The sequence below is a fragment of the Tamandua tetradactyla genome, chromosome 1 (assembly GCF_023851605.1).
Source record: "Tamandua tetradactyla isolate mTamTet1 chromosome 1, mTamTet1.pri, whole genome shotgun sequence".
In the NCBI taxonomy this organism is placed as follows: domain Eukaryota; kingdom Metazoa; phylum Chordata; class Mammalia; order Pilosa; family Myrmecophagidae; genus Tamandua; species Tamandua tetradactyla.
The window spans coordinates 227,774,981-227,794,727 of NC_135327.1; the positions used below are offsets into that span (position 1 = coordinate 227,774,981).

Sequence of the window (19,747 nt, forward strand, 5' to 3'; positions counted from 1 at the left end):
CTGCTTTCCAAACTTTGCTACAAGAGAGACAAAGGTCAGCCAGAACATCATGTAATTTATATTTTTGTGACAGAGGCCTGAGTAAACAGGAGTTATGTTTATCAAAGTAATATCACTCTCCATAGCCTTTTGCCCCATCTTTTCTCATTTTCTCTACTCCAAAAGGTTTTTATGGGTAAAAAAATAACATTAGAGAGGAAACTTCCAGCAATCTGTAGTGGACTGAAGTTGTTCATACAGTTGTCCACTATAACAATTTTAAAATCTGGACAAAATATTTTCTTTCATCAAAACCTATTTGAATATGCTGGAAAGTATCCAAAAGCAGACAGAAGCTGCAAGAAAATCTATTCTGTATAATCGCATTAGGCAAGAGAAAGTACTGTGAGCATGTGGCCTTCTTGCCTGAGGACTCTCCCCAACCAGCATAGCAGTGGAAAACTGCAGCGTTTCCTGAACAGCCAGAAATCTAAAGGGGAAATTCTAGAATTAGGAGAACCAAATAAGGAGATAATCTAAAATCTGAATTTAAACTATAGACAAATCTCTAGCTGGCCACTGAACTGTATATTCATGAAGGAGATTCAAGGGACTCTGGTAAGAAAAAAAATGGGTAGGACCTAGAAAGGGGCCTATGTCCTACCCTTCCATTAAGTGATATTTGTTAATTTACTGCTTTTTAAGGTGAGCCCTTTTTCCATCCCTGGGCATCATAAAGCTGAAACCTGATTGGTGTGAAGTGTCAGAAGTCAGAGTCTGAGCCTGGGGGAGGACCTGGAAATCTAGAGAGGAATGCTCAGATGCCAGGGAACAAGAAGAAAGGTGCGCCCCCAAATCCAAGTTTAAATTCTGCCCAAGTACATGGCCAGCCATCAAAATACAAAATCACTGGGGAGAATCCCAGGGAGAAAGGCTGAAACTATAGGAACTGAGCAGACCGGTCAGCTAACACACAACCCGCGGGAGAGAGAATTTGAAGTTAATGGTCTGCTAGAACCGAATGTCAGCAGTCCTCAGAAGAGCCACAGGGTTCAGAGTCACCAGCATGTGTCATCTACAACGTACAGGGGTAACCAAAAATCACTAGACATGCAGAGAAACAGAGTGTACCAAAAGGGGGGCTGATGTAACCTCACTCTGCACAGGCTCAGATGTTGTCTGATTTAGTTAAGACTTCAAGCCATCTATTCTAAATATATCCAAGGAGAAATGCTCAACAGCTAAATGGAACTTAAAAAAAAAAGGAAATTTAAGACACAAAAAGTATGAAAACAAAAAAGAGAAAATTATTAGCTGTGCTCAACAGTAGATTAGAGAACCCAAAGAATCAGAGAACTTGAAGACAGATCACTAGAAATTAATCTGAAAAGACTGAAGAAAAATGTACAGAGCCTCAGAGACTTGTGAGAAAATAGAAAGCATAGTAACATATATGCTATTGTGTCCCAGAGGGAGAGAAGGGACCAAAAATATTTTTAAAATAAGTAATGGCCAAAAAGCATCCTATATTTGGTGGAAAAGATTAATTTACAGATTCAAGAAGCTCAAGAACCCCAAACAGGATATACAAATTATACCACTTCTATGAAAAGAAGACTAAAAGAGAAAGAGAAAAAGAAAATGTTGAAAGCAGTCAGAGAAAATGATACATTACATGGAGGGAAAAACTGGTATGATTTCAGGCTGAATTCCAGAAGATGATAAAATAAAATCCTTAAAAGGAAAAAAGGGTCAACCAAGAATACTATATTAAGCAAAACAAACCTTTCAAAAGTGAAGGCAAAAGGAAGGCTTTTTTGGATAAACAACAACCAACAACACCAGAGCTGCAGAATAAAAGATGCCAAAGGAAGCCCTTCGGGCTGAGGGGAAATGGCCCAGTTGGCAATGTGAGCAGAGAACACCAGAAATGATAGGTAGATGGGTAAGCATAAAAGTCTATAAACGAATAGAGATAAACAGACTCCACACACATACACACATATATAATTCCTCTTTCCTCCTTACAACTTCTTAAAAACATATGGCATATGGGGCGGGCCATGGTGGCTCAGCAGGCAGAGAATCTCACCTGCCACGCTGCAGACCCGGGTTCGATTTCCTGTGCCTGACCATGCAAAAGAAAGAAAAAAAAACACATGACATATGACTGCTCATAGAAATAAATTATTACACTGTATTGCTAGGTTTATGATGGACATAGATATAAAATACATAACAACAGTATTGAGAATGGGAGAAGTAAGGAAAAATACACTGTTGGAAGGTTCTTATATCTCACTTGAAGGAATTCAATATCAACTCTAAGTAGATTGTGATCTTATGAGCCAGTTTTACTCTGACACTAAAGCCAAGACAGACATTGCAAATCAAAACAAAAAGGAAACTAAAGACAGACACAAAAATCCATAATAAAATATCAGCAAATTGAATCCAACAATATAGAAAATGGACGAATATATCATGAGCAAGTGGGGGCTTATCCCAGGAAAGCAAGTTGGTTTAACATTTGAAAATAAACTTAATTTATTATATTAATAGAATAAAGGAGGAAAATTTAATGATGACCTCATTGGTTCAGAAAAAGTATTTGAAAAAATTGGCACCCAGACAGAATAAAAACTGTCAGCAGATTTAAAATATAAGAATATTTTATCAATCTGAAAAACCTACAGCTACAATCATACTCAACTGTCAAAAATTAAATGCTCTCCTCCTAAGAATGGGGAAAAGACACAGATGTCTGCTCTCACTGCTTCTATTCAACATTGTATTTGAGGTCCTAGTCAGGGAAATTAGGGAGAAAATAGATAAAAGACACACAGACTGGAAAGGAAGAAGTAAAACTGTATTTACTTGCAGATGAAATGACCACGTATACAAAAAACCCTAAGGAGTCTACAAAAGCTATTAAACCTAAAAACTCAATACATAAAATTATAGTTCTATGTGCCAGCAATTCAATTTAAAATCCCTTCCCAAAACATGAACTTCATGAAGATAAACTACAAAAGTTTTGCAAAATCTGTACACTGAAAAGTACAATACACTTTTGAAAGTTATTAAATAAGGAAGGCCTAAATAAACAGATACAGCATGCCTGGGGCTGGAACCCTTGATGTTAATATGTCAATGCCCCCAAACTGATTCATAAAAGTCATGGAAGACATGGAAGAGCTCCACCAATAAATGATGAATTTGGAAGAATTCTTGAGATACTGAAAGCAGAGAGAGTCAGTCTGGTGGGGAAAACACATCCCTAACATGTAGGAGAAGACAGGTGTGACATGGAAAGCATGTGACAGAGTGACAGAGGTTGCTCCAAGGTCAGAGTCCACGGGCAGGAGGAGGGGCCCCTGAGACCACAGGACCTCACTGGGAAGAGGGCAGCTTGGCCCTTCCCGCCTCCCCTGTCCCTCTGCAGGGCATGGCAGAGAAGCTACCACAGGCTGAACCAGGGAGTGTGGAGGCCACGCTGAAAAGGCACAAAATCACAGGATGCCAGTGATGCCAGCAGGAAGGGGAACCCCAAAGCCAGAAGGTAAGCTACTGGCAAGCCTGACGGGTAGCACCTCCTGTTCCAAGACAGTAACAACTGGAGATACACCCTGCAAGTTTATACGTGTCGGCAAATGAGGCTTAGCAACCACAAATATTGCAAACAACAAACGGCAAAGATACATGTAAATCCAACAGGATTCATAAATCAAAGACAATGAAATTTTAAAATAAGCATAACTGACATCCTAGAGAGATCCAAGAGGATATTTCCATCCAAAGAATAAACTAGACATCTTGGAAATTACAATTATTCATTGAAATAAAAATTTTAGCAGATGGTTGAATATCAGAATTAACAAAGCTTTAAAATAAAATAGTGAGCTGGAAGATAATGAAAGATTCTTCAAGAGTGCATGCCACAGGACAAATAAGAAAATAAGAAAGAGATGAGAGAAAAGTAAAAAAAAAAAAAAAAAAGAAAAGAAACTATGGATGATGGATTTTGTAGATCCAACATCTTTCTAAAATGAATTCTAGATAGAATGAAGAGGAATAATCAAACAAAAAATTCAAAATATTGCCCCAACAGATGAAAGCCTTCAACCGGAAAGGGCCCAGCATATGGCAAGCAGGATGAATAAAAAATAGGATCTACAATTTGATATATTGTGATAAAATTTCAAAACACCAAGGAAATAAAGCAAATCTTGAAAGTTCCCATAGAGAAATAAATCACTTATTTATGAAGGAACTAGAATGAGATTGGCATCAGAATTCCTATTGGGAATAACAGATGCTAGAGAGCAATATTTTCATAATCCCAAAGGAAAATAGAAAAGAAAATTATATCCCTGGCCCAAATAGTTTTCAAACAGGAAAGCAAAATGAAGATATTTTTGAACATGCAGGCACTCAAAATGATTGAGTCACAGACTATCTCTAAAAAATATCAGAGCATGTGCCCCAGAAAAAAATAATAAATTAAAGAAAGATAAAAAAGATTTAAGAAGGAGCAGTGAATAAAGAAACCATTGGTCTAAAAAATATTGTTTATGCATAATATAAGAGAACCAATAATAACCGGGAACTGAAACCCCAGATTATTTTAGCAAGGACAATGGTAGAGTGAGAGGGGGACAGTTTGGCGTTTCATTGTTGTGGTTGAGGGGAGGAAAACAAAGACATTTGAATACTGACAAAAGTTACAGCCCAACAAGAAGTTATAATAATCTTGAATCCTTATGCTTCTAACAACATAGTTCCAGCTGATTGAAATATAAGGAGAAATTGACACTATTCTACAATTAGAGAACATCAGCGATAAAAAAAAAAATTATGGTTTCCAGGAAAGATAAAACAGTTAACCTAGGAAAGAAGGAAATCGTTTAACACAAGACTTCTCACTGCTCTACTATGTGCAAGAAAACAATGCAGCACATTTCTCAATTTTCAGAGGAAAACTGACTATACCCAAATTGTCATTCGAACGAGATACTAAAATAGATATTGTACAAAGTGAAAAGCGAATCCAAAATAGATTCACAAGTTAAAAGCAACAGAAGTAAGCAAATTTGATGGTGCCACAAATACGAATTCACACTATGACTTTAAAGGATAGGGAAAATAGCTACATCTAATCTTATCATAGAAGAGAAAATCTTAGTGGACAAAAATATATGAAAAGTTCTCAGTCTAACTGTTATCAGGGAAATGGATTATCAACAAAATGAGAAATCAGGCCCCTTCCCACAAGACTGGCAAAACTTTATAAGAAGATTAATAAGATCGGTTGTTGGGAAGCAGACAAGGATGCAGCTACTCTCTAATTCTGTTGGTAGGACAACCAATTAGAAAATCTAATTTAGCGCAGTACTTGGCATTATCTACCAATGTTTAAATGTATTTATATCTTTAATTCTGTAAATGAGCTTTGAGTATCTATCCTCAAATACATGTACAAAATCCCCATATACATGTACAAAATATGCAACATTACCATAGCAAAAAATAATAAGAATGTCCATTAATAGGATAAAAACGAACTAACTTAAATATAGTTTACATTAAAAACAATGTTTTAGTCATTTTAAAGACAATGAGGTGGTACCATTTACACTTACATGGAAAGTTTTCCAAGGGCCAGGAAGGAAAAAAATCAAGTTGAAGAACAATATGCATAGTATGATCCTATTTATTGAAGAGAGAAGATAAAAAGGATGGGCCCTGCATATTTGCACAGGCACGTGCATGTGAGCAGAGGCCAAGCAGGAGACTAGGAAGGATGCACGGTTCCAGTGGTTACCTCTGGGGAGGGCAGGGGAGCTGCAAGTAGGGATTAAGGAGAAGCACTTGCACTTTCCGTGCTCTATGATTCTGTAGTATTTGAATTTTTCCAACTCGTATGCATGTATTGGCTGTAAAAAAATCTGGCTCTTATATTTCCTAGTTCTATGAGCATGGGCAAATTACTTAACTTCTCTGAGCCTCATTCTTCTTGTCTATGAAATAGGATTTGTGACACAAAGGTAAGTAGATTACTGTCATTTTTCCCATTCTGCAGATAAGAAAATTATTACTATTATCATGTCCTTCAAAGGAGTTTTTTTTGAGAATTTAATAAAATCACATGTGCAGAGCACCTACACAAGACCCACCACACAGTAAATGTCCCCACCCCTTTTCCTCATTCAAAGAGACAGTTGAGACGTTGGCCAGGTGAGATGTCAGACAGGTGAGATGTAGGACAGGTGAGAACTCTGTGACACATCAGACAAACAAAACCTGTCCTGTGGATGATCACTTCAACCTCTGTGACACCGGAAATTTAGGTAACCTCTCTGAGTGTCAGTTTCCATGTAAAATTGGATAAAAGTTGTACAGAATTCTATACCCCACGTGTAAAAGGGTCCACGCAGGTCCCAGCACGTAGCAGATCAGGGCAAACCCGAGGCGGCAAGTCCACGCACCTGCAGAGCGCGCGGGCTGCTTCCCCAGCTCTGCACTGTCAAGCTCTGGGGTTCTATTTTGTAGGAAAATAATGTTAAGGACTGGGTAATTGGGAAAGTTGCTACTCAGGGGTTAGTAACACCTTCAATTTGTCCCTGCTGCCTGAATTTCTAAGAGTCCCTAAGAGTAGATTTCTATTATCAGAGTCAATTTAATTTACTGAAATTTTACGTTAGGGGCAGGTGGCAGTGATGACAATAGCACATTGCTTCTTCCCCTCTGGCTCTCTCGCGAACATGTTGGAGACTTTGAATCGCATCCAGTCAACTGAATGGTATTCGGTGAATAACTAGATTACTTCTGGTGACTTGGGTGTCTAGAAAAAGCTATACACAATCTCGAATTGTCTAATTCATCCCTAAGGAACAGACTAGCTACTCAGGACATTTGGCTCCAATATGTCTCAAAATGTTTCTAGGAGGCAAATGTTTCTTCCTGCTTTACGTTAGAGAAAACCACAGCAGACAGAGGTGAAAAGACTAATTCTAGTGTCCCAGATAATCATGAGGACAAGCATATACAGGAATCTAAAATTCTTCCTATACAGGAATCTACAAAACCATTTCTGTAAATATATATATAAATGCCCTCCCAATTAGTCTGATTTAATCAGGCTAATACACTTAATGTAGCCACAAGCAACTTAGTCCATCACACACAGTACCATGCTTCAAAGTAATACAATTTCATTTTTTAAAAACACTCTACAATTCCTATTTTATAACAACATTCAGGAGAGACACAGTTTCATCAATGAAAGTGGTTGGATGTTGCAAATACCTTAGTTTCTAGGATCTTAATAAGATGGTCCAGTCCTTGATTCTCTCTCAGCATTGCTCGGGACTCCTTATCATTTGTAACCACGCCTAAGGTTTTTAGAGCCAACAGCTGAATAACTGGGTACTCCGACTTCAGGAGATCTAAGATGGGCGGGATGGCATTTAGTTCTTGAAGTGTGGCTCGACACTGAAAATCCTGCCATAAAACACAAACAGTCAGATTAGTCATTTTTAAGTGAAATATAGTCTCAAGAACAGAGACTTTCTCTTCTCTAACAAATAACATAGTAAATTATAATTTTCCCATCTTTTATTCTGGAAGACACCCTTCCAAAAATAACTCACAAACACAAACACAAAACCCTCAACTGATAAGGCCAAATATTCATTTTAACTGTGCAGACAATGTCAGCAAAAGAAATATACACGATTTGGTTTTTGTAGTACCTATTGCTTCTTTATTGTATAGCAAATTCTTGTCACTGTAAACATCATTACAATAAAATCTATGCACAGTAAAATCCCTTCCTGCTCTGATAATCCTGTCACAGGCAGTGTTTGATGGGACGAAATGGTGAACCAATTCCTCACTATCTGCATTCGCAGGGCCTGTGTGTGAAGCGCGCATGTGCTCCCGGTCGGCTGGCCGAGCTGCGCTCACAGTCGTAGCAGGTTCAGTTCAGAGGCAGAACCTCTGTCTGAGACGTTTACATTCTCAGGGGTCATTATGGCCCCGGTAAATTCTGCATCGTGTCTAGTTCTGTGAGTGAGCAGGACATGGGGGGTGGTGGTGGGGGGGGTGAGCCGTGGAGAAGACAGGGCAAAAGCCATGAAAAGCCTCAAAATTGGGTGGCTAGATAGGGATATTTTAAATCAAAACGTGGTCAAACATTTTAAAAATAGTATTTTTTATTAGAACATAAAAAAATAGTATTAAAGGTGGAGAACCGGCCCTGCTCACACTTATTCTTCTTTATCCATATCTAACTAACCCCTAACATTCAGCTTCCTTTTAAGACATAAAATTGGAGTTTGCCATCATTAACGTGTACTTCTGTTCAAATAGTGATTGTGGAGGTAATTCTTTTCCTATTTGCTTGATAAAAAGGAAACACAGGGAGATAACTTTGGAGTCTTGGGATTAAAAACACAAACATATTCATAGGGATATTTAGAGCTGTCGGGAAGGTGAAGCCCAAGTAGCAGAGAAGGGAAGGTGGGCTGAGCTCCCCCTTGGGTGCCCTAGGGCGCAGGCTGGGGAGACGCCAGGGAGGGCAGCTGGGAGCCCACTTGTCTCTCACTTAGCCATCCTGCTCCCCCTCACGCGGCATCAGTAGCTCTCCCTTCCTTCCTGAGAGGCTGGTTGGGGAGTGTGGGGTGCAGAGGCAGGATGCAGGCAGATACGTGGGGTGAGAGGTGGCAGTTTCTGTCCGGAACCCGGGTAAGGGCCAGCGTGCCCAGGTCCAAGGAACATTAGATATTCTGTTTTGGAAGTAATAATTTTGTCTAGCATAATCCCACTTTAATCTGCACGCCCCGCCATTCTCTTAAAATAGGAATCCGCCTCTGAGATCCCTTTCATGGCAGTGAGGCGGTTACTATAAAAAGAGACCTTGGAAGGTATCGGGACTAAACCGCCATTCCTTTCCCCACGTGGTGAATATTAAATAATACAAAGTAGACTAATCCAAAGTGGTGAGTTTTTTTTTTTACCCCCCCCTACGCGGCCTGTGCCGCCCACGCGGGCCTGCGCGCACCTGGGCCAGGTTGCAGATGCACTCGATGCAGTTCTTCTTCACGTCGGGGTCTGGGCTGCCCAGCAGCCGGAGCAGCGGCTCCAGCCCGCCCTGCGCGCAGATGTGCGCCTTGCTGGTGTGCTCCGCGGACAGGCTCGCCAGGCAGAGGCTCGCGAACTCGTGGACCACCGCCTCCTCTGCGCACAGGGGAGCGGGCGGCTGAGCGCGCGTGGGGGCCGCCTCCACGGCCGCGGGGGAGCAGCCTCGGGCAGGCCCTCCACACCGAGCTGCTTGGCTTGAGATATTCTAACAGCGGCTCACAAGTCCTACTTCACAAACGGTTTTCAAAAGGAGTCTAATAAAATGTAAACATAAAGTCAGTAAACAAACGGGTTCGTTGTTCGCAATAGACAGGGAACCAACGTTACCTTCCGGAGCGAGCTGCGCGATGACGGAATTCATGACATCTAGCTCCCTTAGCAATTTTTTAACATCATCTGCGAAAGAAAACACGGAACGTTGGTGCTTGTTAATACAATGGCAAAGGCACAGATAGGGACCTCGAGGTCAAAATCACCCAGAGAGTAAGTGGGAGGGTAGGGGTAGGGGTAGGTAAAAAATCACCCAGAGAGGGGGGTCTGCCTCTCTCCGGGTAGACTCTAGGTCGTGTCCCCGACAGCTGGGTTGCACTGCCTTCCAGTTTCACTAGAAAAGACCCCCAGAAATACATGTCCCTAGAACACACACCAGTCAGGTCGAGTTACTGTGCCCTACCCATAAGCAAGTTTGTTGTATAACAGTAATTCTTTCTTTGCTTTGTTGGTGCGGGAATTTTTAAATTCTATTTTAATAAAACCTTAGGCAGAATGCAAATAAGCATTATTTCAGCCGGTTTCAATTAACACATCTTGATGATTTACATTCTTTTTGAGTATTAAGAAATGCCAAAAAAAAAAAAAAATCCTTAAAGTAAGTCAATTGGCTTTTTAAGAGTTCATGTTTATATTATTTGCCTATTTAAGGTTAGATGGGGGTGGGGATGGGGTAAGTCCTTGCTTCTTTCATCCTTAGCTCCCTTCTTCTGAGAAATAAGGTGCAGTTTTCCTTTAGTTCTGAAATTTCTCTTCTTGGCCCATTATCTTATCCATAGGTCAAAATCAGCATTACCAGAATTTTGGAATGTCCACATTGCAGCAGCTGAGCTGGAGCTGGCCTCTGGATGAGATCTTCCTCTGTAATGGATGGATATACTGGACTTTTACTAGACACCTTGACCTCAGGGACTCAGGGCCAGTCTCCAATGTGTCAAAACTTTCATGCTTTCTGTCTCTGTCCAAAATGCTGAGTCCAAAATACCTGAGTGGGTTTGATGTACAGAAAGAATCAGGCTTCTGGAAGGCTTCTGGAGGTAGAGGACAAAACGGAACACAGAAGTGGAAGCTCTGGCATACCACCCCGATCCCCCCAAGTGTGGTCCACACCCCAAGATGCTCCTTCCAGAAGAGGCTGGTGCCCTCTCCTCTCTCCTGCAAGTCCAATCTGTGTTTTCTCTGTATCCTTGTGTTACATGGTCCAAGAAAAAACAATTCTTGGCTTTTAGATCTCCAAAATGTTTCCCATGTAGCGTAAAAATAAACTTCCTTGTCCCTGGAAATGCCTTGCTGCAGGAGTGCCCCCTGCACTATCCGCTGCTCTTGTGGCTCTGTGCACGGCCTCAGGGGACGCCATAACTTGGAAAACCTAAACAAGCTGAAGTTCCTGTCAGAGGATTCCTGGTAATGTGAGATTCCCCTGCAGACCTGAATCCAGCCCAAATTGTTACGTGATGTGCAACAACAATCCAGCCAGTCTAGCCACTGAGCCATTTTCTTATGGCCCAATGCCTGGTTCCAATTCCCTGGCATCTCCTGTAAATTCATGGTAACGTCAATCAATCTGTTAGTCTGCTTTTTGGCACCAGACTGTTCAAAGGTGAGGTTAAATTAGCAAAAATAATGGCCAAACTGTGACGTGCACCATCCTGAACACAACGTTGGCCTCTGCCGTCTTCTGCCCTCATCAGAGAACGCTCTCAGAAGCAGCAGCTCCATACTCCTGGCCACGCCTACTCCTGGCCAGGCATCTGGACATGCTCTTGCCAAGCAGGGGCACACCTACAGTTTTTGGGAGCTCTACACCTGTCAGAACCTTTGCTTCCAGAGTACCTTCACATACTTTGTTTTCATTGCATCCTCATTCACAATGTTCTAGTTGCATCATACTGACTATCTCATTTATTCCAAATCCACCTTCTCCTACAATGACAAGCTCTTGAGATTGCTTTGAGCAATGGAAAGTCTGGGCCTCAAATGAATTCTCTCTTCAGCCGCCTTTACTAAATGAGTTTCAGTTACGTAGCCTCATGAAACTAAATACTACATGGCAGGAGAAAGAAGACAGCAGCTCCATTTGATAAAGATTTCAAAAAGAAATGTAAATACCTGTCTTGAATGACCCAGACTTGGTAAAGACACATATCGCAAAAAAATCCATCTCCTTGACTGCTCAAGGAAATACCATGCAATGGGTTGGCTTAAACAATGGGAATTTATTAGCCCAGGGTTTTGAGGGTAGGAGAAGTACAGATCAAGGTATCATCAAGGTAAAGCTTTCTTCCTAAAGACAGGTGTTCTGAGGTTGGCTGCCAATGAACCTGGGCACCTCTGTCACACGGCAATGCACATGGTGGCCTCTCCTGCCTCTCCCTTCTCCTCTGTATTCCGTTGATGTCCAGCTTCTGGCTTCTCTGTCCGAATTTCATTCTGCTTTTAAAGGACTCCAGCAATAGGATTCAGTCCCATCCTGATTCAGTTGGGCCACACCTTAACTGAAGTAGCCTCATCAAATGTAGCCTCATCCTTTGGGTTCACATCCATGAGAATGGATTGAGGTTGTAAACCACCACACCTGGATTCTAGTGCTGACTCTGCCATTTAATAACAATGTGATCTACTCCAAGTACTCAAGGTCTTTGAAACTCGGTTTACAAAAAGAAAAGCAGGACTGTTGTTAGGATCAAATGAGGTAATATGTGAACTATGGGCATTATCTGTAAATGGTAAATTTTTTTAAAGTCTCAACCCCCAGTTTCTTCCTTTCATCCCAACGTGGATCCACTCTTAGGGTGGTCTTCTCAAAACACCACATGTCCACACAGTCCCACCACTCATCCTCTTCTGCTTACAAATCTTCAGTTACTCTCCATTGTCTAAAGAATTGAGTCCAAATTCTTAAACTTGCTCCTGAGCCTTTCCAATATTCAACCCCAAACTTCTTTCCACTCTTATTTCCTGTAGCCCACAAGAAAACCAGGTGAACATACAAATCTCTGAAGAAGCATCAGTTCTTTTAAGGCTGCCTGAAGATGGCAGTTCAGCCGTGCAGCTGCAGAAGGTGCGTTTGCAGATCAGTCTGGAAACATGACTTTTCACTTAGATCAAATGACTACTTTTCAAAATAATTTTGCTGATAATTTATTCCAAATGTTCTCAAGCAATTAAGAAAAGCGAAGCAATAGCCATGAGTGTGTTGGCCCTGTTAATAAAGAAGAATGTCATAAGCAGGAAAGGATTCCAGTTTTCCATCCTGAGTCATCAGATATTTCAAGTAGAAAGGTAGGCGATTCCAATCACAGTTTGACTTTGTCCATCCAATTCATGGAATCAGTCAAAACTTCTGCAACTCATTCATCGTTCCTGAGACCCCCATGCCCAGTGGAGACCTATCCAGCCATGAAGCAGGCAGCATCCCTGCCCCCCGCCTCGGCTTTGCAGCTGCAGACCTGCAGCCTCCTCCCAGCTCTGAGCTCTTGGGGACGGTCCAGCAGGCCTAAGGCACCCACCTCACTCAGTACCTGGATGTCCCAATAAGTCTTTATCTTTTTCCTTCATGGCCTCCTTTAGAAACCTGTTCTGAAAAATTACAGAAACAGTTTGGAGGATTGCATAGGCTATAAAACTCCCCAGATACTGTAAGACAGGGGTCTTAGATTTCCCAAGCAGCTGTAACAAAGTACCACAAACATGGGGGCTTCAAACCACAGAAATGGATGGTCTCATGGTTCTGGAGGCCGGAGCCCACAGTCAAGGTGCCGGAAGTGCCGTGCTCCTCTGAAGTCTGTAGGCAGGAATGTGCTGGCTGCTCTCGGGGCTTCTGGCCGTGCATGGCTCGGTCTCAGGCTCTGGTGTCACCCAGCCACCTTTCCCCCATTCTACCTGGGTCTCCTCTCCTCTTCTTAAAAGGACAACAGCCACATTGGGTTTAGGGCCCTTCTTACACCAGGGTGACCTCGTTTCAACTTAAGTAGTTCCACCTGCAATGCCCTTGTTTCCCAATGAAACCACATTTGGAGGCTCTGGGATCAGGAACCCAATGTATCTTCTCTGGGGGACAATTCAACCCCTAGCAGTGGGTGCTAGTCAAAGTGGAGATGAGAAATTAAGAGCAGAGGAAATGAGGAAAAATGTCATGGGGGTCTAGACATTAAATTAGAAAAGATAAGTGTAAACAGGAAATTATAACTCTCTACTTTTCAAAGGAGATGCATCTTTCTCCAGATTCAGCACACCGATCACCAAGAACCATCACTCACCTGGAGACTGGAAAGTCTTCTGAACCCTGTTAAGTCTGAGAGCAAAGTTTTCGTTTTAGCCCAGATTTTAGCTTTTAACCTCAGTTCTGCTACTAATCACCACCTGACTAGGGGCAAGTAACCTAATCCTCAGAGGGCATGTCTTCCCTATCTTCAAAATGAGGGCACTGTCAAAGGTATTATAAAGCACCTTTGGTTCTCTATTCAGTGGTGTGTGAACAGAATTTAAAAATGAGAAATTTAAAGTTTTTCCCTTTCTCTGTTACAAATACATTCAATAAGACCCTGAAGCAAGAAAATTAGGTGATCCCCAAGACAAATGAAGGGAAGCCCCCAGTGCAGTTGTGCCCCTGATTTAAATCCCCTCTCCCTAGGAGGCTGGCGTGAAAAGGGGAATCAAAGCTGGTCAGGATTAAATGAATTAATATGTGAATGACACTTAGAGCAGTGCCGAACAGGTCCCCAGTGCTCTGTGTGCTGACACAGGCTGTGGGGTGTGTGCTGACACAGGCTGTGGGGTGGGCCCTCCCCTCGCACCGCCCTCCCCTCGCACCGCCCTCCCCCCACAACTGCCCTCTCCACAAGTATCCAGAGCCCTGCCTGCAGCACCGCTGCCACTACCGCCCCTGGAGTAGTGGCGTAGTGGAGTAGTGGGCCAGAGCCCCTCTACTGAGTCCCATCAGCCCCATCCCTGCAGTCCTGTACATGCAGCCCCAAGCTGAGGAGGTCTCCCCCTCCTCCCCTCCCTCTTCCCCCCACCCCTCTTTCCTCTCCCTTCTCCCCTCCCCCTTCTCCCCTCCTCCTCTCGAGTACCTGTCACCATGGGGTGGGAATGGGGGTGGGGGTGGGGTCCATGGAAAGTGATGGTGGCAAGGGAAGAGGGGAAGCATGCTGGGGTTTTTGCGTTAAGAAGGAGAAAGTACCCTGAAGCCAGGTGCATGCTACTCCTACAGCCTGAGCCACGCTGCAATTCAGCCCCCACTGAGACCTCGTGTGAGTTACAAGGCTCCTGTGGACTCATTCAAAAGGCGACTCCCATTCTAACAGGAAGATGCAGTAGGAATGGGCTACGCATCCTGCTCCGGAGGCCGAGCCTGCCTTTCCTGGCACGGTTTGGGCGACTGTGACATTCTCATAGCCGTCAGCATACTGTGGCTCATGCTATTACACCACGAGATTAAACGCATAAACATATCCCAGGCAAGGACTACATTTAACTTAAGATGCAAATTCACATAGAATTGTATTTTGGCAAAATACAGTCTGCAGTTGCAAAAAAATCAATTTAGGAAAATTTTACTCTGGGTTTCATTCATTATGAAATAAATCGGAAGTGTCGATTACACAAATTACATATAGGTAGGCAAATTACATTACACTAATTTAAAAAAAGCTTAAGAGATGATGCTTGTTTTCCCAACATACTCTATCACCAACTTGGGGAGGAAGAGTTAATGCCTGGCTGTATTTGCACGAATTTTTATATTTTGAAAATATCCTTACAGTATGAAATCAGATGAGTTGAATTATACTGATTCACATTTTTTTAACATTAAAGTCATTTTAAATAAGATGAAAACAAATCCCTTAAGATTAATTTAAAAGAAGGATTATGCATTTCCGGGAGATGACTTGATTATTTCTAAAAGCTGAGAACTTACTATTAGAAGCCAGGACTCCAGATATCATGGTGGCATTTCTTCTTACGGTTTTGTCTTCATGGGTGAGCAGTTTAGTTAGAGGTTCCACAGCTCCGAGTTCAAGGAGAGTTGCTTTGTTTTCCTCGCCTGACACCACAGAGAAAATAAATCCATACGCGGATAGCGTGCATTTCCTCAAAACTCTTTTCCTCTCACTTGCCTTCGCAGAGCCTCCTTGCCACGGCTCTCTAGAGTAAACCTTACTGTCCCTCCCCCGGCCTGAGCTTTGTGAATCCGGCTTCCCCTGTCCTCTAGCCCTGCGCTGGGACGTGGCCACTGCACCACCACTTGAGCCTGCCTTCTCTCCTCCCCACCTCTCAGACCACCCGAAGCCCTCCCTGCCCCACCCTCAGAGCCATGTAACAGGCACTCAGTAAATGCTCATTTGCATGGCTGATTAATTACGGAAGTAACCAACAGGGATACTGGGTGGGGGTGGGGGATCTCATTTTCACCCAGTGGGGCCACAACTCTAGGCACCATGGGGGGCAGGCACAGGTTATGAGGACCCTTTGGCTGGTACCAGAAGTCCCCAGACTGCACGTTCAGTTAAGGCCAGAGACGCGTCTGACTTTAAAAGTGGTTTATCCACAGCCTGATGAGCCAGAGGGTATCACTCTACAAAGACCAGGACAGGGTTTAGGTCTGGTTAACTTCAGCTTTTCAATTTCCCTGGTCGATTAAAATAGAGTTTCCACTTTCAGCATTAGTTTGAGAGTGTAGTAAAGTCACTTTCACTCTTTATGCCCCACTTTTTCTTAAGAAAAAAGATTTTGAATTTTAAGTGAACACGTTCTGAAGACGCAACTTTCAAAACACAGAATTTCTATGGCCCCTGGAGTCACCTTCCAGCCAAATGGTCAAATCTGTCACCTGAGAAGAATACACCCAAATATGCTTTGTTGAATAGTACAAACTCCCTTCTTAAATCTGCCACCATACTTGTGTCATACACAGAAGTTTGTAAAGATAATATTTTAGATGAAAATGTTTTAGCATATGAATTTTAAGATAAATTTTAGCATTTTTATGCTTGAATAAAATATTTTTACATATCAGATTGTTATAAAAGTTAATTTATTGTCTTCTAAATTTGCATTCTGGGATTTTAGAATATAATTTGAATTATATCTTCATTAAAACACATTTTTCATATTATTTTTAAATGATAGTATATAGTCTCATTTGACCAGAGGAAAAAGATTTACAAAATCAATAACTTGGGTATTCTTTATATCTATCTTTTATTGTGCTGAGCAGTTTTATTGCAGTATAACTGGCAGGCAATAAACTGCCCATGATACAATTTGATGAATTCTGACATATGTAGATACGCCTGTGAAACCATTACCACAATCAGGAACATATGCAACAATCCCTAACATTTGTAATCCTCCCCTGTGTCATTCACTGCCCACCCCTCATCCACTCCCAGGAAACAACGGCCTGCCTTTGTCACTATCCATTATTTTGCATTTCCTAGAATTTTATATAATAGAATCATACCATACACTCTCATTATTCTCTGTTTTGTTCACTGACCCTGATTATTTTGAGATTCATTCATACTGTAGCATGTATCAATAGTTCATTTCTCTTTATCGCTGAGTATCACTCTATTGTGTGGATACACCTCAATTTGGCTGGATCACATGGTAGGCATATTTTAACATTTTTCAGAAAAATGGTTAAACTGTTTTCCAAAGTGACTGTACCATTTTGCATTCCCACAAGTGTTGAAGAGGGTTCAGTTTCTTCTCATCCTGCCAACACTTGTTACTGCCCATCTTTCTGAATATAGCCATCCTAGTGGGTGTGAAGTGATATCGCTGTACTTTCGATTTGCATTTCCCTAAAGACTTATAATGTTGAGCCAAATGTGTTGTTCCTGTTTGCCAAACATATACCTTCTTTGGTGAAGCATCTGTTCAAATCTTTTGCATATAGACATATTATATATTTAAATTGGGTTGTTTGTTTTATTATTGAGCAATGAGAATATTTTATATATGTTGGATATAAATCTTTTTATGAGATAAATGATGGTCATTTTTTCTGTCTTTCATTCTCTAAACAGTGTCTTTTGAAGAGCAGAAGTTTTCAATTTTTCAAAGTCTAATTTATCAATGTCTTCTTTTATGGATCACACTTTCATGTTCTATCTAAAAAAACCTTTGTATAACCAAGGTCACAAAGGATTTCTCCTAGGTTTTCCTAGTTCTGTGGTTTTCTATTTTAAATTTAGGTCTACTATCCATTATATGAGTAAATTTTTATATGGTGAAAAGAATGGATTAATGTGCTTTTTTTTCCTTTTTTCAGATGGAGAGCTCCTTGTTCCAGAGCCACTTTCTCCCCTGAACTGCCTTTGCTGTTTGTTGAAAAATTTGCCCATATATGTGAGGGACCCTTTCTGGATTCCATTCTGTTCCATTGATCTATTTGTGTATCTTTACACCAATACCATTGTTTTGATTATTGTAGCTTTATAAGAATTTTAAAATTAGGTAGTGTAAGTTCAGCAACTGTTCTTTTACAGAGTTGATTTGACTCCACTGTGTCCTATGCATTTCCATATGAACTTTGGAATTAATTCGTCAATTCCTACAAAGGTCTGCTGAGAATTACATGTAATCTATAGATTAATCTGGGGAGAACTGACATCCTAATATTTAATCTTCCACAGTATATATTTCCATTAATTTAGATCTTCTTTAATGTCTTCCACAATGATTGACAGTTTCCAGGGTTCAGGTATTTCACCTAGGCATTTCATACATTTTGATGCTGTAGTTTTTATGTTGATTTCTGATTGCTCATTGCTACTATATGGAAATTCAATTAATTTTTTGCATATCCATCTTATATCTTGCAATCTTGCTCATTCATTAGTTCTAGTAGGTTTTTTAAAATAGATTCCATACGAGCTATTGGCAGGGCTGCATTCCTTCTGGAACTTCTAGGGGCGGACCCATTTCCTTGTCTTTGTCAGCAGGAATTCTTTGGCCCTGGCACCCTGTGCCCTTCCACCTTCAAAGCCAGCGATGGCATTGCTCTGGCCTCTGTCGCTGAACCTCCCTCCCTGTCTCCTCCTTCGCTTATCAGGATGCTCATGATTATACCAAGGCCACCCAGAGAATCCAGCCTAGTCTCCCCATCTCAAGGTCGGCTGATCAGTAGCCTTCATTCCACCTTGCCATGTAATGTAACATGTTTCCAGGTTCTAGGGATTAGGCAGTCATCGTTGGGGGCCATTATCCTGCCTCCTGCACGTGGTAAAATGCCTTGACTAATTTTGAAATGTCAAACCAACATTGCAATTCAGGGATTAATTTAACTTACTCAATGTAATTATAATCTTTTACATATAGTTGGATTCAATTTGCCAAATTATTTTTAGAATGTTTGCATCCATGTTCATGAGGCATACTGACCTGTAGATTTCTTTTCTTGTAATGTCCTTGTCTCTTTCAGGTTCCAGGGTAATGATGTTTTCAGAAAATAAATTTGGAAGTATTCCATCCTTTACAATTCTCTGCAAGAGTTCATGTAGAATTCTTCCTTAAATGTTTGTTAGTATTCACAAATAAAGCCATCTGGACCTTTGTGAGAACATTATAAACTATAGATTCCAACTTCTGTAATAGATATATAGGACTATTCAGGCTATTTGCTTCTTCTTGAGTGAGTTTTGGGAGTTTGGGAGCAGGTGTCTTGCCATGAATTTGTCCATTTCATCTAAGTTGTGAATTTAATGGCATTAAATTGTTCATAATATTCATAGTGTCCTTTAATGTCTATAGGATCTGTAGTGATTCCTGCTTTAGTTTCCCAGATACTCTGACAAATGTCACACAATGGGTTGGCAAACAATGAGAATTTATTGTCTCATGATTTGGAGGCTGGAAGGTTCACTCTTCCTTGGGTCAGCAGTGTCCTGGCTGGCTGGCAATCCTTGGCACTCCTCGGGTTTCCCATCATGGGGTGATTTCCTCTCGGTTCTCTTCCAAATTCCAGGGCTTTCTTTCTATGAAGACCCCAGTAACGGGATTTAGACCCACTCTCATTCAGTGGGTCACATCCTCACTAAAAATAACATCTCCAAAGGGGCCTTTTACAATGGGTTCACACTCACAGGAAGGAGTTTCTTTTTTTTCAGGGTTATATAATTCAATCTACCACATAGCTCCTCCCTCATTCCTGATATTTATCACGTGTCTCTCTCTAATGACTAGAGACTTATCAATCATATTACTGACCTTTTCAGAGAATGAATTTGGTTCCACTGCTTTGTCTAATTTTTTCTATTTTGCATTTCATTGATTTCTGCTTGGATATCTATTAAATTCCTATTAATATTGAGTTTGGGTATAATTTGCTCTTTTCTAGTTCTTG

General features: G+C 41.3%; 1 protein-coding gene across 9 annotated transcripts in view; it reads right to left on the reverse strand.

The window, feature by feature from the left end:
- Nucleotides 1-19,747, reverse strand: part of ARMC3 (armadillo repeat containing 3) — a 92,150-nt gene that overhangs the window by 46,055 nt on the left and 26,348 nt on the right. For 8 of the 9 annotated variants that reach the window (XM_077154051.1, XM_077154026.1, XM_077154059.1 and 5 more), the window contains 4 exons: nt 15,314-15,439; nt 9,451-9,519; nt 9,044-9,219; nt 7,288-7,482 (listed from right to left, as the gene is read on the reverse strand). In XM_077154051.1, the coding sequence (XP_077010166.1) occupies nt 7,288-7,482; nt 9,044-9,219; nt 9,451-9,519; nt 15,314-15,439 (566 nt within the window). Of the gene's footprint in view, nt 1-7,287; nt 7,483-9,043; nt 9,220-9,450; nt 9,522-15,313; nt 15,440-19,747 lie in introns of those variants that run through there. The other variant, XM_077154088.1, reaches the window with a different exon arrangement.